Source organism: Plectropomus leopardus, chromosome 6 (assembly GCF_008729295.1).
Source record: "Plectropomus leopardus isolate mb chromosome 6, YSFRI_Pleo_2.0, whole genome shotgun sequence".
NCBI classification, from domain to species: domain Eukaryota; kingdom Metazoa; phylum Chordata; class Actinopteri; order Perciformes; family Serranidae; genus Plectropomus; species Plectropomus leopardus.
The window spans coordinates 25887128-25906105 of NC_056468.1; the positions used below are offsets into that span (position 1 = coordinate 25887128).

An 18978-nucleotide genomic window follows, 5' to 3' on the forward strand; every position below is an offset into this window, starting at 1 on the left:
AACTGGATGGCAGCAGCTGGAGCTAGGCATTGCCATGGGATGCTCTACATCCCCCATACTCTTTGTGGCCACCTTTGAAATAGTTCTCATTGCAGCAAGGCAGGTGGTGGGAGAAGTCAGATTGCAATCTGGTCAGAGACTGCCCCCGGTGAGAAGTTTCATGGACGACATCGCCACCCTCCTGCCGACAGCGCCCTGTACATCGAGGTTGCTGAGGAGAATGAATGACTGAATGTCCTTGGCGAGGATGAAGATCAAGCCTGCCAAGTCCCGAAGTCTCTCACTCAGGAGGGGAGTCAGGAACAGCAACACCATCTTCATTGTGGGCGGTGAGAGGATGCCCCTGCTGGCCCAACAGTCCATCAAAAGCCTTGAGAGGCCGTACACGGCAGAGCTTTCTGACAAGCATGCAGGGAACAGCGTCATGAAACAGCTGACGGTGAAAACTCAAGGTGTGGTGCTATCACACCACACTTTTCCAGAGGATAATGTGACTTTAAACTGTGTGGAATTACCTCATCCACGGTAAACAGGGTGGACATAAAGGCCACCAAGATAAAAGAAGATAAAAACCAAGATCTCCACCAAGGGCAGTTCTTGCCACCCAGGTCTGCAGCATGAGAATCGATCTCGGCAGAAAGCTGCAGTTCCCCAGGGAGATCACCAGAACAAGCCTCCCCCGGACATACGTAGTGATGTGGTCCAGCAGCATTAAGACCATTACGAGCTAACTGTCCCATGGAGGAGGGGATTGAAACTGCCTCAAAGAGGAAGATGCTAAAGTATTCGGACCTCGCTGCTGAATGCAAGGAGTCAGGCTGGAGAACCATCATCTATCCGGTCGAAGTGGGATGCCATGGCGTCGTCATTACATCAGCTGTTCGCCTTATGAGGGACATGGGTGTAACCGGTGCACACCAACTGAAGGCCCTCAAAGGCTGCACCTCGACTGCTACACCACCAGGAGATGTTCCGGGTTGAAAGGAGCAAAATGTTGGTGACTGGTGGTACCCGCCTGATGACCCTGCACCTAGCCGACCACTGGGCACCGGAGGAGGTGCGACAGGCAGTAATGGCACAGCAGGATAACACCTACCTGTAACCTCTACTCAGTAGAGATTATAGTTGCTGAACATTAGGTTGCATTTTCATTGATTTAGCAAGCTTACATTTGCATTTAGCTCAGCACCACTGTGCCTAAAAACAGCCTCAGAGAGCTGCTACCATGGCTGTGGACTATTTCAGTCTTGTTTTAGTTACGGACTTTTGCATTCCTTCATCAGTGGTGTATAGCCTTGATGAACAGTGTGTGGTTTGGTAAAATATCATACTGGACAATGAGTGGGTGACCTTGCCAATGAACAGTTTATTTCTGCGGCAGATGCTATAGTGAGTTTCTTCCACAGTGTTAATATTCATGCAAAGACATATTTCCCAATATTGTAGAAGAATTAAGTTTAATCTTAGACAAAATACGTCATTACTGTACTGTGTGTGTGTGTGTGTGTGTGACAGACAGTGTATTTACAATATGTAGCTATGTGTATTCCACTGTATTAAAATATGTCCTTGGAAATCAGTATTAAGCAATGACGCATGCATTTCTCTTCATTTTTGTAATCCAATCTGTTCCAGAGACAAACTCTGAAATAGCTTTCATAGTGGTTGATCATTGCTCAGAATCATAATTAAAAAGGCTTAATACCGAGAGCACAGAATAATACACCGCTGTGTGCTGAAACTGTGAGAATACAGGTTTGCTTGTGACCCCTCTCCATCACAGCCCTAATCTCTTACATACTGTACATCTGTGGATCCTCAGTCTGAATGAATGTGCAGCTCTTAATGGGATTATCCCACAAGCCTCAGTGCTCTTATTCCCCTTGAATTCCTCCTAACTGGCTTGCTTTTGATCTTCTCCTTACGTGGAATTAATCTCAAACCTGCTCAGCCGCGATGATTCAATTAACTAGCGGATGTCTTTTTTTCGCTCGATGTGTTGCAATTTTCAGTCTTCATTAGAGAATGAAACGCGCCTTGGATGCCATCGAATGAGATAAAGTCTGATTATTTGTTTCGAGCACTGGGCACAGCCATCTTGAACACTCTGTAATGTATTTATAGTGGCCTGTGATGGTGGATGGGAAATTAGTTTGTCACTTGTTAGACCTAAAGGGGTCATAAGTCCTTGTGGATGAGATGCAACCCTATAAAGAAAGAGACATGCTTGTGTTATTAATAACACTAAAGTAACAGAAAACGGAAATGATGTTTATTTAAGATATTATCCACAGTGGACTGGTTAGTGAATACATCACTGAGAGAAAAATTCACTACTGCTAGTTTATTATGCTTTTCTACCTTTCTGTCATTACATGTTTTGTCAATGACAGGGTATTTTTTTTTTTTGGCTATTATAGATATATTATAGATCTGACTTGATCCTCAACATTTGTATAATAAGCCTCCATCATAGACAGTAGAGAGATGACAGGAAGTGATGATTGAGAGTTGCAAGAAAATTGTTGCTTTTAATCTGCAAGTAACAAGCAGGGCCTAACTATAGCTGTCATATAAATATAGTAGATAATAAATTCCACTATTGTCACAATAGTCTCTACGAACTGTAAATCTTTTGTGTATTTATAAGTAAACTTTTTTTTAAATAAACAATCATTACTTGCTGGCTACTTAGGCCTAAGATTTTTTTTGCACTTCATACATGTAGGTTGACAAAGCAAAAGCAACAAAAAAAAATGTGTGAGAATGGTTAGCATTATTGCACCTCCGCAAAGTAAAAAATAAAATAAAATCAAACACACCCAGTATGTTGCATCAACAACAGGTTCATCCTGGCTCTGGCTAACATGCTAAATGCTAACATAATCCCTCAATGGTAAATTCAACATTCATACGGACTTTTACAGTTCTTCTGAGGAACTTTGACCTTCAGTGAGGTGTGTTATGACTATCTGCTGTAATCGTTGATCTCTGATGTGATTGCAGAGTCTTCTTCAGCTCAAATGTCAGAAAACTTTGGTGGGCACAGCGTGACAGAGACAGTGGGCTTGTGCTTTTGGAATGAGCGAGGAGTGAAGTTGAACCTGGAGCAGATTGCAGAGGACCTTGCAGTGCTTTCAGAATGACATTCAGACAGGTGAGTACAACAACACACTCATTTTTGTTACTCTTCCCAGAAGATGTTTTGAAGCAACATGCGTTGTGTGTGCACTACATGTGCAATTTCTACACTGCTCTCTTTGCTGTAAAGTGTTCAGCCCTGCAGTCTTTGTGGAGTTGACATTGTTTGCACATCTCTGTTGTTTGCTTTGGTGATGTCTGCTGTTGATACTATAACAAGTGTCAGTTTATTAAGCCTAATTCATCAGGCTTTAAAATGAATGTTGCTGCTGTGTCCAGTTTTATTTATTTTTGGTCATTTTGTCTTAGTTTGTCTCATTTCTGGCAGGCTACAAAGTACCCTCTATTGAAAAGGAATCTATTGCTTGTTTTAGACATAGCCTGACATAGCATCTGTGTTGTGATGTGTGATGTGAAAAAAGCACCTTATCCATTGGTGATTTACAGCATCTGCAGGTGGCGAACAGAACAACACATCAAGTGTAATTTTCCCTAGTATAATCCAGCAAAGCAAGAATAACATGATCTCAAGGTTTAAAATGTAAGAGCAGACAGGAAAATCAACCATCTTGATCCTTTTTTAATGGACAGCTTGGCTTATGTTGGAAGCTGGGGAGACAGTCAGCCAGTAAATCCCCGCTGATATGTACATACAGTATATGCATTTTACATGCCTGAGGAGACCATAAATCAACATTACATAACTGCAAGACAAATACAGATAGTAATTCTTTACATCTATAGATGAGCTTTTATAGGTGAAAACATGCTTTTGTATCTACTGCCCAACACACCAGTTTATGAATATGACCCCAGCTCTGTGGCTTCAGAATGCATTAAATCAATCTGCTTCACAAGTTGATATCAGCAACTGACCCAAGCGCAAACATATCACAACAAATAACATACCCTGCGTCACTCACACACTGCGTGCATGTGATTTACTGCACTATATCTGTGATACTGTGATGAATGCAGTTCACACACAGGCAGAGAGGAGTTATTTTGTGACACTAGACTAATTACACAATGGAGAAACCCCAGTTATTTAGTTTTGCCTTTTATTTGGCAGACCACACTAACCTCAAGAGTAACTGAACAAAGTAATGTAAGTTTATTTATATGTAGTCACAGTGTAATAAACCACTTTAAACAGAGATCAGAGCTGATCATGAGTCTGGTTGTGGTTTTGATCTGCTCTTTCGGAGGTGCACACTGGGTCAGTTGGTGATTTCTCTGCAATGTTTTTACTTTCAAAAATGTCCATTAATTACATAATTGCAATATAATTATCACAGTAAATCAAACTGGGTTATGGTCTGCAACTTCTAATGCAGCTTTTGCTTATTTTACATCAATCATAGCTGCTATTTTGTACCTAGCTAGTCAACAGTCACATCGTATTTAAATTCTAAGTTCCCAAAACAAGGTACGGCCAAAAAATTCCAACCCTTGCAGCATCTGGGCCACTTACATTAAAACACTGCTTAATAACAAAACAACAATAGAAAATTTGTAAGAGTAACATTCTTCAGAATGAGCACTTTTGGTAAATATGTTACATAGAAATGTTAAAAAAGAAGTTGTTCATCAGACTGACGCACACAAATAGTTTTGGATTTGGTAATCTCACCATTCTCAGTGAAAGTGTGCCATTTTTTGATTTCTCCTGTATTGCCCTCTACTGTCTGATTACATTAACTACAACAATGATAAAGCATGGTACACCCTCCAATTGAAGTCATTTTCAAAAAAGTTCCTGAAACATAAAGCTTACATGATTGAGATAGCTATAATTACGCTTTGTTGGTTGAAAGGAACCAAAAGACACCTGCAAGTAAATGCAGTCTGAAAGAAAAAGGGTGTGGCAAAGCTGCTGTTCAAATATGAGCAAAAGTTGGCATATTGTTAGTAGTATTTTAATAACAAATATTTAAAAATGTACAGTGTCTTTTAAGGATGTAAGTAAGAACAAAATAAGCAGAAATTACACTTTACAAATAATCAGAATAATTAAAGATGTTAAAAGCAAATTCTTGTCATTATTCCTCCAGGATTATAAATTTTAACAGCTTCCCTCAAGGGCTCCAAATATCTTTCAAAGATAACCACTGCTTAAAATGTCTTTGATTACCAGGATATTTCCCTCACATTAAAACATTTAAGGCACCACAGCAGATTGTTACAGCATGAAAATGTAAAAATTAGGGTGTTTGGACTTAAATGAAGAGTGTGATGATTGCTGAAGGCACTAGAATAAGAGGGAGAAAAACTCCAGTGTGTCTGGCTCCATTACACAAGTCTTCAGCACAACATCTGACACCCACAGAATCCACGTTACTGCATACATCGCTTCTCATGCACTCTTTTGTGACCATGTTTTCAGCCACTGCAGCAGAGAAAGACAGAGAAAATTCCATTAAATAAAAAATATGTGATAAGAGCCACAGAATTACAGTTCAGACTATGCAAATCACACCTTAGAAGAAAAAATATGGCTGTAAATTCAGCTTACCAATGGTGGTGGCACAGCGGTCGTAATGGTTAGGACAGTTCCAAATCTGTGTGCAGGTGCCAGGGTTTGCACCCCAGCAGGTGAAACACTTTAACCCACCCACTGCAGGCAAAGCAGAATGCAAAATGTTCACAAGGGTCATTAAAAATTTAACTTCTGCATTATTTTTTATCGTGATTGCTCACCTTTACTGCACTTACCTGCTGCCAGCATCGTACAGATTAACACCAAAGATACAAACGGCTTCATTTTGAGTCTTTTATCAAATGGGAAAATGCAGAGAATTGAAAACATGCCGGACCTCTAATGTCAAATGAAAATGATCTGCTTTCTTGTGGGTTTATAGCCTAAACAAACCCCACTACACTGGCTGAGTACCAATAACTAATTTCGTTCAGACACTTCACATTAGGGGAGTGTCCATCAGCTGTTCTTTAATACCGATCATTTATTTATACATGTTAAGGGCTCTCTACAGTCCCACCAATTCATCCATAATCCAGCTTTCAAAGGAATTCTAGTGTCAATAAGAGTTTGCGTAACTTGATTTTAAAGTGTGTCTTTTGTTTCTGTGTAAGACATTCATCCAAAACACTTGAGTCATGTGTTGAAGTTGAAGCTGCCACACCTGGAGATGTCAATGTGTAACTAATCAATGTTTGTACAGCCAAAATGACTTTGCAGGTTTCTTAGTAGAACTGCAAATGCTGATGATACACTCTTAAGGGACAATTCACTTCAAAATCAAAAACAATATTTTTCCTATTACCAGATTGCTGTTTATCAGTCTAGATTGTTTTGATGTGAGTCGCTGAGTGTTGGGGATATTGGTTGTAGAGATGTCTGCCTTCTCTCCAATATAATGGAGCTAGATGGCACTCGGCTTGTGGTGCTCAAATCTCCCAAAATATATATTTTAAAAACTCAACATCAATGTATTTTTCCAGAAATAATGACAGAGTTACTCAACATAATCTAGAGACATGTTTTGAGCGATTTCATGTTCTTTCTACAAAACTACACCAGCCAACCAAATCACCGTGCAGAAAAAAATGTGCATCTACTGGAGAGGCTCATGCTTGTGACGGAGCAAGATGTAAACATTAATGGCGTCCTCCTCAGCTGAGCTGTAACGTTAGCTGGCTCAGTAGTGCTAGGTGAGCTAGCAGTAGATGCTTCCGTCTGTGTGGTGAAACAGTTGGCAATTCAGTTTGCTAGAAATAAAAATAGCTCCCACATAAAACTGCTTACAAGGTCTAATGATTGTCTCGAGTAACGAGGTCATGATTTCAGGAAAGAGACATCGCTGCTGAGTGTTTTAAATGTACTCTTTAGGCTCTTTGAGCATCACACGCTAAGTGCCATCTAGATACATCATATTAGAGAGGAGGCAGACATTTCTACGGCCGATTTCTCTAACACTCTGCAACTCACACCAAAACTATATTGATTGATAAACAGCCCTACGGGTAAGAGAAAAGATATGTATGTTTGATTTTTGGGTGAACTTTCCCTTTAAGTGGTTGAAAAACCCCACACTACAATTGGTTCTGTGTGATGTGGCTATTCACCATCCCTGCACAGGAAATTCAATTTCAGCATCCATCAGATAAATCCTTGCCCTGTTCAGGTTGTAATAACTGCAGCATTAATTCTTTACTAACACACACTCATACACACACACAGTTTCTGTGTGTGCTGTTTAGTGTCGATCTCTAATAGCATTAATAGAGCTACGTCATTAATCTGCTTCCAGAAAAGGAAGAGTGACTCTGTAGGCAGCAGGATTTAAAAGGGCCACTCACTCAAATAATTAAAACACTAATTTCTCATGGCAGGATGCCTTTATTTATAAAGTATAATCCCCACGTCTTGGCAAAGCATGTCAATAAGATGAAATTGGCTATATCATACTGTAGTATCAACCAGCCATCTCTGTGTGGCCCATCTGCTGTCTGTTGGTAATGAGCTTGGCCTTTCACCCCTGGATTAAAGGCAGATGAGGTCTGAATGCCAGGTTAACCCCCAGCTGCTGAAGAGTAATCTATCCTTTGGGGAACTTTTTTATTCCTGATGCTACTAATTTATTTTTAGAATAGAAATTTACTTGCTTCAGTAACCGTGGCTATAGTTTTTTTTGCGAGTCAGGACAAGCAAGGGTTGAGCACTTAATTATAGAGTGGCAAAGGTCATGACATTATTGTCCAGTATAGCTCTATCTTGTTAAGTCTGGCAGTCGGCCATGGCTTAATGACGGCATCTCTGTCTGAGGGAGAACTAGCAGAGCAGTGGTAAGTGTCTTTTATGTTTGACCTACACGCAGCACTGTTTTATTGACTTGTTTTGCATTAGTTTATAGGAATTAAAATTGTATGATAGCTGTGGCTTTTTAATCTAACTTAATGTTTGTCGCATATGCGGTAAAAAAATATGACTTGATTGGATTTGATAGAAAAGCAGTGGTGAAAGAATTACTCAGATCTTCTACGTTAAGTAAAAGTATTGACTAAGAATGCAAAGTAATCTATTACAAGTAAAAGTATTGAATTCAAATCATTACTTAAAAAACAGTACATAGGTACTCTGAAAAAATGCACTAAAAGTACAAGAAGAAAATGTACTGGATAGAAATGCCCCCTGTGGCTGGCTTTATTTTACAGATAGTGGCATATCAATGTGGAGTCAGCATTTTACTGTTGTAACAGGACAACGTGGAGCTATTTTAAATTACTTTATAAACTCTTTGGTTATTTAATGTTTAAGTCTGGTGGTTCCAAACCTAAGGGTCATGCCCCAAGTGGATCACAAAATTAGTTTAGGTGGAGTTGAGATGATTAATGGGGTAGAGAAAAAAGAAAGAAAAAAGAAAAAAAAAAAGCCAGATTTGTTAAATTGTTTGTTTTTTTTTAATCTTTATTTCCAACCTGTTATTTTAATGAAATAATTTGAAACATTTAGGGGGAGTCTGTTTGCTGGAACTGCTAACTCACATCTGAAACTTGACAAGTGGCCCCAAGTAGACCCTGCTTTTTCGTAAGGGGCGACAAGCCAAAAAGGTTCTGACCACTACTTTTATAGTTAACAATGTATCATATTTTATAGGATGATTAAATGTGTTTTTTTTTTTTAAAGTTAAATTTCTTATCTGAAAAGCATCTAAGAGTAACTATAGCTCTCAGATAGGTGTGGAGTAGACACTACAAAGTTTCCCTTTGAAATGTAGTGGAGCAGAACTACAAAGAAGCATCAGTTACAATTAGAAGTACAAGTACCTCAAAATTGTTCTCACAATATATAGGCTACAACATAGTAAATGTAGTTAGTTACTTTCCACCACCATTGAGAAGTTATTTAAGGTTTTAGGTAATCTTTTTCTTTCCACTACAGGGGCTGTAACATCACCAAAATACAACATGGTTCATCAAGAAAGTTTATTGTGTTTAGAGTTTCATTTATTGTGCATGTATGTCAGTACAGTGCTATACATGCCATGAATATCTTATAGGACCAACAGTTTAACAACCAGCGGTTGGAGTGCCTGCTCTACTCCAGGATTCCCAGCAGAGGTGACGTTCACTTCTTGAACGGAGAGATGGGGGAGGGGATCTTGATGTCCTGCCCCCTCTCCAGCCTCTTCTCACATTCAATTAGGTAGTTTACGCCGTCAATTACTAATTGCACCAGCTCGACCTGTGGATGCATGGCAGTGTCAAAAGTCATGTGATCAGTGTATAGTTGTTACACAGAGTCAGGTTACAATTGAGTTAACATCCATGATAATGATTTACTATGGTCCTGATTTTTAAGTTAATTCAGATTTTACCTACTTTGCATTTTGTATTCTTTTAGGGTTTTCTCCCATACCATTGCAAAATTTAATCTGAAATTTGTGCTGGGTTTTTAAGGTGCTGTATGCAACTCTGGAGAAAGATAGTTGAATGCGGAGTCTCATTCCCAGGTGGTCAAATACCAAAGCTTTGGGTTGGTTAGTTTGTCAACTCCCATTCTGAAGTCAAGAGTTTGGTATTTTGGCCGTCACGATCTTGAATGTTTGGATCCAGAGGTGACCATATTTGAATAAAGGGGTGGAGCTAACCCTAATGCTAACTAGCAACAGTTGGGCATTTTAATGTTGGAGTCTATTTGGACTGACTTAACATTAGAAGAGGCGTCAGGAAGCCTTTTGATGAACTGCAGTTTTTGGCACTTTCACATTGACTTTATTTTTTTTAGCTTGGTAAAACCAACCTGACGACATCAGCTCAACATTTGGTTTCACCCTTTGAATCAGTCTGGACTCAGTGCAGCCCAGTCTCATGTCCAGACATTAAAATCCAGTCCAGGCCAATCAGTGATCTGTACATAGTGGACTACATAAGCAGCCGGTCACTTCCAAAGTGATAAGTGCTAACTCTGATGTTAGCAGAGTAAACACAGCAATATGTGAAGTTATTGCAGAAATTGACTCAATAACAACAATTAAACAAGACCAAGAGTATGGTATGATATTTTTACTGTTTTTCCAACTGGATTTGCCAAAAGCTTGATTTATCAACTGGCTCCACTGGTGATGAAGGAGCAGCTCTACAAAAAATCCAATGTTCATTGTTGTTTTGTTATGCCGATCAGTCTTGGACTCTGTGCTACCCCAAACACTTTCAGTGGGTAGGAGTACTGACCTTCACAGACAAACACCTTCAACTAGTAATTTTTTAGCCTTAGAGATTGCCACTTGGATCCAACTACAAACCCAAAGCATCAATTATCTTTCTCCAGAGTTACATACAACACATTTTAATAATTTCACTAAGTTACAAATGCTCCTTTTTGACCCTCTGAAAACTAAGCAAGTTAGTTTGATTACTTTCAAAAACACAGGGAGAAGGCTATGAGCAACTCAAAATTAACTAAAAATAAGCATAAAAGAAAAGAGGAGACAAGTGAAACCAAACAAGAAAATGACCCCCAAAAAGTGCTGAAAACATATATTTTTCTCTGTAACATAGGTTTAAAAATATAATTCTGACAATTATATATTTTATAATAATAAATAGATAAATATGTTTTTGAAAACTAATTTTCAGGTTAACTAATTTTCAGGTTGTTTGTTGTCACCTTTTTCTTTTTACTAAATTCTCACAATATGGGGGACATTTCTTGCCAAGAGTGTCATTGCCATTGCCTGTGTTTTTGAGTGTTGTTTTTGAGGGTTAAATATCTTGTGAAAGGCATCTGAAGGCAGCACAAGAAATTGATGGTAATCCAGGTTTAGTTAGTCAGTGAAATAACTTGAGTCCTTCTTCATTAGCACTCTTTCCATTACATGTTAGGTAGTTGAGAGCCATTAACCTTTGTCTGTGCTTGCCGTTGTAAGTTCTTCGTGGTTCTAAGCTCTGTGTAGTTCTCTAACTGGCAAACATGATGCCCATATCATCCTCCCTCCCTCCATAACCTCCTCACTTCTGGCAGCATTGGCAAGTTCAGCTAACACCAGGAGACTTAAGAGCCCTGATTTTAGGATTTCCTCTGCTTGGGCATGATTGGCAAACTCTAACCACAACCATAACCCTGACCTCAACTACCTATGACCTTTACCAGCCTTCGATTGGTAGTGCCTTCTGGAGGCTGTTATCACAGCCTGTGAGAAAGTGCCGTAGGAAAGGCTCAGCTCAGAAGACAGAGGTCTTTTAACCTCAGCTGGCACATCCCTGCCTGGATTACAGATTAAAGAACAGCAGTGGGTCCACTTATTCACAGCACACACCTGTTAGGATGTCTGCTGTCCTCTGTCTGACTCTATCTCTCTTTGCCTGCTGCTCATTTCTACTCGGACTTCAGCTGCTGCCTTCCTCTTCAAGTGTTTACCTCTGACTTGCCCAGACGGTCGAGGTTAGAGATGTCAAAGGTGTCTCCAGTAGCAGCTGTGTCGACGCCTCCTGTGCCTCTCTTCTGTAGCCTCAGGTTTTCCAGGATCTTTTTGAAGCGTGGGTCCTAGATCATGAGTATATGAAACCATTTCCAGACATGACACTTATAATACAAAAGGGAATATGTGTAGTTGAAGTTGAACTGTGTGTTTTCTTGCATTACCCTGCTGAGGAAAGGCAGGCGGATATGCACACCAGCCCTTAGCCCAGTGCCGAGGTTGGAAGGGCAGGTGAGGATGTAGCCCAAACGTTCATTCCACATAAACTCCCAACCTCGCTCCTGAATTAGATGCTCCACCTAAAAGTTACAAGAAAAGACTATATTCTTTACTTTTTGCAACATAAATATACAATTCTCTTTGGCAGATAAGGCACCGTTTCTTGATATTTGATGTGTTAATTCTCCTTTATATGTTGTTTTTGCAGTAAAGTTTTCATTTAGTCTTGAAGGCAGTTATTTTAGAAATCTGCACTGTTGAGTGGTGGTGGAAGAAGACAGAAACATCCATACCTGTTTAAGACCTCTGCAGAATCTTTCAAACACTCTCTTCATGTTCCCTCCTTTCTCCATGGATATGACCCTTGTGTGGTCCTCCTCATTGATCCAGATTAAGAAGTTCTTCTCATTGTTGTGCCTGAGAAAATCAGGAAGACAGAATTGAATAAAACTCTAATTCAAAGCTGGGTTTTAATGTTGGTACCAATCTACTGATACACTTTAGTCATTCAGCCGAAAATGGCTGCAGTGTCAGGCCAGTCATTGGCGTATGTATTTAAACAGGGGTGCTTACAGTTTTGGTGACTAAATGCCAATTTAGGGAGCCATCGTATAATTGGGGGATTCACAGGAAAACTACACATCTCATTCCCTCATTAAACTGCTGAGTTGTCCCGCAAAATCTCTAACTTTAGCTAAAATGGCAAGTATTGGTGACAGTACGCAATTACTGCTAGTTACCATGCAAACAGTAGCTTTCCACAAGATGTCATTTCAACCCAGGCCACACTTTGAGCAACTGTGTGATAAAGTAACCTGTGTTAACTTGAATTCATGAAGTAGGTTTTTCTTTCATGTTTCCACAGTTAAGGAAGAATCCAAAAAGTGCTGCACAAGCAGTGTGAGAATTGGTAATTTGATATTTTGATTTTTCTTTAAATCATTAAATACTAATAGTGAATCTAAATCTGCTTGTTGTTTTCTAGTGATTTTTATACCTTGCAGTAGCAGGGGCACAGAGTTTTCTGCATAATCTATTCTTACTTTTTTTAAATAACCCTTGTATCTTACGAATTGGCAAATGTCATCAAATAAGACAGCAACAATGCAAAAAATAGTAATAGGATGAAGATGGTCACAGATCAGCAGTTGTCATTTTTGTTTTTCTATTACTGTCTCTAAAAATCCAGTTGTACCCAGCAGAAAACAGCCACTATGACTGTGAGTAAAAGACTGCACATGGTTCTTTAGCAAACCTCTGAGCCACATCTCTTCAGAAACAATGTTTTTAGACACTTTAAGGAAACTATAGTGACTACAGCTGAACTACAAAACAGAAGTATTTCTTCTAGAATGACTTTCTCCTAATCTTACCAGATCCCACGAGCATCAGGCCAGTCTCTGGCCATCCCAGCTGACGTGAGCAGAGGTGACACAGGTTTATCAAACAGGAAGTGCTCCTGATTGACCAGTAAAGGGACAGAGGAATCATGGGAACATTAGATGTCAATAGCCACTGATAAAACTACAGAGCCTTGTCTGTGTGTGTGGGAGTGCGTCTGTTGGGCACTAACATCAATAAGTTGCTGCTGCTCTCTTTCTGTCATCTCCCCCAGGCTGTAGTAGCGACCAGCCAGGTCTCCCTTCAGGCCGGACAGAGCTGTCACAACCACACGCTCCACTTCACGGCGCTCAGAGCGTGTGCACGCAGGGGGAAGACTCAGTCCACGGATGCTGCGACCAGTACGGACACGTGATGACAGCACGTAGCGCTCATCAAACATACCTGAGGATATCTGGTAAAGAGAAAGTATTAGGTCACTGTATGTTGGGGATATTTGATGTATAGAAGAAATTAGTGGAAAGAAATGAAGATGTTACCTTGGAAGCATCGAGGTCAGTGGGGTGCTTCATTGTGCGAGGGTCGTAGCCATTATGTCTGTCTTTGATCACTGGGTCAAAGAGCTCAGCAAACACCTGATAGGAAAAATCAAATACTCATTTTCCCCCGATTTTATGACTGAGGAGAGAAAAAAAACTGTCCAAATTTGAACTCCAACCTCGTAGCTCTCCTCATCTCCAGCTACCATGCCCACAGTCTTAATGAAGGGGTGTCCAGGGTTGTCCACTCCAGTCTGGATGCATTGGTCCACGGTCCAGTTGTTGGGGGTTGTCTTGTCCCTCAGGCGTCCATAAATGGTTGGTGTCAGGGCTGCTGCCATGCAGTTGTTGTGCTTCCTCAGGTCTGGGAAATCAGCACTGTAGAACGAAGCTAACTTAGTGTTTGGAAAAAAAGGTTTACAGCTGTTTTCATAGTCTATAACCCTTCTAAAGCATCATTCCCACTGCACAAAAACTAACTAACAACAGCCAACTTCTGGCTTTTTAGTGCAATGGGAATGTGTACAATCAGCATTCACACCCGGATCAAATGATTTTGCCATAGTCAGTGGTATTTATTATCTCCGGCTCCTGTCGGCATTGATTGTAACACAATACTCATGTGAAAGTGCTAATTTCAGCTCCTTAACTGGTCAGATACAATGACGCGCCGCCACTGAATACTGTCCGTCTCCTCCTAAGCAGTGCTAAAACACTGATCCAAGTTAGGCTGCACTGACTTTGAAAGAGAGACTGAATAAGAGACATATAAGGAGAAGTAACCACTGTTCAGCTTTCACAGACCTCTGTCCACGCTTCTTTCTGCTGCTTATCTCTGGCCTGTCCCTGATGTCGAGTGGACATACCAAAACAATTCACACACACACACTGAATCCACCGTAGACAATTCTTCTCTCGGCAACGGGAAAGCAGTCAATAGCCTATTTTTAGTAGGTTTATACGTGTTAAAAAATACCCATGTGCATGTGTTGATTTTGGTGGGAAATGAGTGTAAGAGAAATATTTTTCAAAGTTTTGGAGAGATTCCGGTACAGGAATAGGAGTATAACTGTCTGTAGTTTTTTAAACACATGTTGATGTATGTAGTACCTTTTCATTTTGTCCTATGATTATTCAGTATTTCATATATGCTGACATGAGTTGTTGTAATTGAAGAGGGAGGTTTTGCCAAAAAAAAATATGCAATGACACGTAACAGAAATAGTCATGTTGAAATTCAGCAGTGGAAAAAAAAAACAAAACATAAATTTGATTCAGGGAGTTTTTACGTGTATAACATACATTGTAACTCAATAGATTCAAACATAATCATGCTTTATGATGAAATTGTTTATTGTTTTTGTAAAATCTGCAGGTTTCAAAACCTCAGTCTGCAGGAATAGCACATGCTGAAATATAAAATGTCAGCTGACCCTTGTAACTAATTGATCTGCTTTTATATTTAATTTATTGAAAACGGTATTATCATACCTGGATGGATAGAGCCTCCTCCTCTCAGCAGATGCACCAGCAGCAGCAGAGTTGTCACTGAGGAGGTATCCAGCTCCCAGTGTCCCAGCTCCCATGCCGGCCAAGATTACGGCCGTGTTGCGGCCAGACATCACACGGGTGAAAGAGTTTGCCATGGTTTCCTGGTCTTGGTTATTACCTGTTGAAAAGCCAAAGGGAATAGATGATTTGTTTACACGAAAAAATAACATTGTCCAGTCTGTTAGTTTGTGCTGTCTGTTAATCAAGTTACATCTTTAAATCTGGCAACATATTTACCAATGTGTACCATACTGTTTGCAGTAATAGTTGATTATAGTCTCATTAGGGAGTTTTACATGTCAGGTTATGTTTATGTTATTTGCGTTACTTTGTAGCATATTGAACTACAAGCCTGAACTTTACTGCAGCATCTTGAATGTCACAGATGGCTGATAATTAGAAACCAGATTGTTAAAGCAGACGGCTGGAGGAGAGCACATAGGCAACAATCTGTGTGGCAGAGTGTTTGTTGTATGTGTTGTGGCTGTATGTTTCTCTTCAGAACTCTCTTCTAACAGTGGTGAGATTAGAGCATTGTATAAATGTGTAAACATTAGTGTGGGACTGCAACGATAAATACATATTTTAAAGTAGCAGTGCATGTGGCTTTTGAATTAAATGACCACTGACAATTCTGCAGCGATATTTGTATTTGTTGCTCTGTGACCACACAGAAAACACATTAAAGTAGGAATTCAAGTCTTGTGGTGATAAAGTTTGTGAGGATACAGATGGAAGCCGGTAATACTTTTCCTAATGTTTGTTATACAGGTCTACAGTCATCTTATCCCCTCCCTATCATAGACCCACTTTTGTCTTTCAAAGGGGTAGGACAGAGGTTCTAGATAGCTGGTCAACAGTATACGCCACATAGAAGTTGTATACATCATTTGAAAGTTAGAACCTGAAGATTAATTTGAGTTGCAGCTCAGCACTGTGTTAAGTTTTCATAAATATGTGTGTGTAAGTGTGTAATTAGTTAGCCGCCTATTCAATCTTTTAGAATAGAATAGTATGATAAAAAATATATGATGGCCATTCCCAGGTTCAATTATGTCTTAAAAGTGGTTTTAGCATTTTTTTTTGTTGACACCATTTGTTACACAGATGTGGTGCTAATTTATTTACCATTTTATTGACCACTCAAGAATTAAGTGAAATGGTCAAAAAATCCTCCAAAATACCAGGTAAAGCAAAAAGCACCTCTGTTCTGGAAACTGTTGAAAAACAGCCTTTTTTGTCAGTTTTCTTATTAAATCCATAGATGCTCTAAATCCCCAAGATATCTAGTTTATGACTGTAAATTTTCATTAGGCTCTGATTATCATAAAGTCACAATAGGTCTCACTACAATGAAATGGCTACTTTGGTGACCTACATCATCACATATGTATAAAATTGGACTAATTGAATCCATTAGAATCTCAGCTTTCCAGTAACACCCATTTTATGCGTTTATAAGACTGTTTAGGGACACCAGTATGCAGAAATATTCCAATACAATAGGCGGAAATTACTAATATGTACCAAATAGGAAAAACTGTATGGCTTTGTCCAAAACTGCATGAAACTAGCATAAAGTGGGCATGTCAGTAAAAGGTAGGTTACCCATAGATCCTATTTTCATTGAGAAATCTTGAGGTTAGAGGTCAAGGGACTTCTGTGGAAATGGCCATTTAGCCAAACTATGGAGTGTTATTTAACCCTCTTCCCAAAGAAATAGAAAACAATCTAGCTCTAAAACTCTGCTTGCTGCAGCCTCTGAAAGACAGTAATGTCAGCTGAGGACACCAGCCTCCTGGGAGTGGAAGAAGTTTTTAAGTTTGCAATAAGAACACACATCTTTACAGGTACATACTCAGACTAAACTACTAATTGCATTAACCTATCAAATGCTTAAGTAACAGATACTACTGCAGTCTGTGGGATGAGATTATTCTAGAAGCAGACAGAAGCCTTCTGATTGGTTATCTTGGGAGATCCACCATGTCAGGTGATAAGATGATTTGTGATTGGACACTGAGAGAAATACTGTCATACATAATGTCATCTGCCCTTAAAGTACCTGTCAGTAAATAAAGCATCTTAACCTGCAATATTAATTAATATTACAGCACTTCTGTGAGATGCTGTTGTAGCCCATCTTCTGCCCAAAACACGAATGCAAATCTTATATTTGTCTTAAGCTATGGGTCACAGTGACCTGCCAGCCACACCCACACACACAGTATTGATAGTTGCAGTTGGTGAGGTTAAGCTCATGTGCCAGTTTAGAGTTGGCATCAGCCCTGGACATCATATGATCCTGCCTGACATCCTGGGTCATTCAGCTGAGGTTACACAAGACAAGAAGGAAGTCAATAGAGACAGAGTGGAGAAGTGGTGAGGAGGAGGCCAAATAAATGCTGGAAAGGAGGAGGAGAGGGAGAGAGCGCATTTGAGAGGAGCTTTGGCAAAACATGTTGACCTAGCTCAGGGAGTGAGTGGCAGTGTGGTATGTGTTAGTGGTCACATTAAGGTTGAGTTTAAGAGTTAGAAAGAGTGTGAGAAAGGTAGGATTAGAGAGCTCACCATCCGTGACTATAAGATTAAATGAATGGAGAAAGTAATGAATTGAGCCACCATTAACCTCTGTTTTCTGAAATTGGGAAAACATGTTGATGAACGATCTGTTTGAAGGGTAGAAGACACTGCTGGAGATTTGAGAAATGGACAAATTAAAGGGGAACAGTTGTTGACAGGTGGCTGTGTCCCTGATAATATGTGGCAGATAAAAAGGGCCCTAATGCAAGAGGTTGCTGTGTTTACTATACAATGAGCTGTAAATGTTCACCCATGGATAAAATAAAAAACAAAAGGCTGATGAAAAGGCTGCAGTCTCTGGAAGTTTGTACATATGCCGTGTAACGTAAATTGTTGATGATTAAAAACATTAAAAATACAGTCAATCCTAATTAGCTCTTTATGTTTACCCCCAAAACAAATGTATTGTCTCATTTCAGAATATCGCACTCTTTTTAGAGGAAAGCCCAATTTGATCACAAACAAAAGTGAATAATGTTTAAAAAAGCAGCCTAAACAACTGCTACACAACTTCTCGAAATTAATTATGTGTTTGCAAAGAGGCAGGAAACAAAAACAGAGCTGCTAGAAAAAGTTCTGAGAGGTGAGGAGAGGGAGTCCATCACTCACCTGAAGTTTGTCTGAAGAGAGGAGGCAGCAAAGGGCCTGTGCGTTTCCTGCAGCTCTGTTCGGAGACACTCGATCTGCAAAGTGAGAGCAGGCTGAAGAACAGGGAAGGGATCAGAGAGATGGGGACACTGGCTCGTTGGGATTAGCCTCTCGCTGAGCGACAGACAGAAAATCCTCTTTCTACTGTCAGTCAGCATGTCTGCCTGCCACTTCACACATGCACTCACACACATGCATGCTCACACATACACATGAACTCAAACTATTTACCAGGCACTAATGCAACACCTTAAATGTGTTGCTGTTTTACACACTTTCATAACATGACTGATGGTCACACAATCCAAGCTACATAATGTTCTATGAGGCTACGGACAGAGGGATGTTGCGTGCTGTAAAGCCCTCTGAGGCAAATTGTGATTTATGATAATGGGCTTTATAAATAACATTCACTTGGCTTGACATATCATGCAGGTACTTCCTGATGCCTGTTATAAATCTGTAAACATCACCTCCCACACTGAATAGCAGATAAGAGTTTTTGAGGTTATGTG

At 39.8% G+C, this 18978-nt stretch overlaps 2 protein-coding genes across 2 annotated transcripts; both read right to left on the reverse strand.

Annotated features, from left to right (window-relative positions):
* Window positions 1-5360: 5360 nt before the first annotated feature.
* Window positions 5361-5905, reverse strand: LOC121944092 (CD59 glycoprotein-like). The gene is made up of 3 exons (XM_042487765.1): window positions 5857-5905; window positions 5657-5758; window positions 5361-5530 (listed from the first exon to the last, which is right to left on the reverse strand). The coding sequence occupies exons 1-3, from the start codon at window positions 5903-5905 to the stop codon at window positions 5361-5363; spliced, it is 321 nt and encodes a 106-aa protein (XP_042343699.1).
* Window positions 5906-9229: 3324 nt separating this feature from the next.
* LOC121944240 (creatine kinase U-type, mitochondrial-like) lies at window positions 9230-15327 on the reverse strand. The gene is made up of 9 exons (XM_042487970.1): window positions 15173-15327; window positions 13861-14059; window positions 13682-13777; window positions 13375-13596; window positions 13175-13260; window positions 12095-12218; window positions 11747-11881; window positions 11522-11647; window positions 9230-9346 (listed from the first exon to the last, which is right to left on the reverse strand). Exons 1-9 carry the CDS (start codon window positions 15325-15327, stop codon window positions 9230-9232), a joined length of 1260 nt encoding a protein of 419 aa, XP_042343904.1.
* Window positions 15328-18978: the final 3651 nt, after the last annotated feature.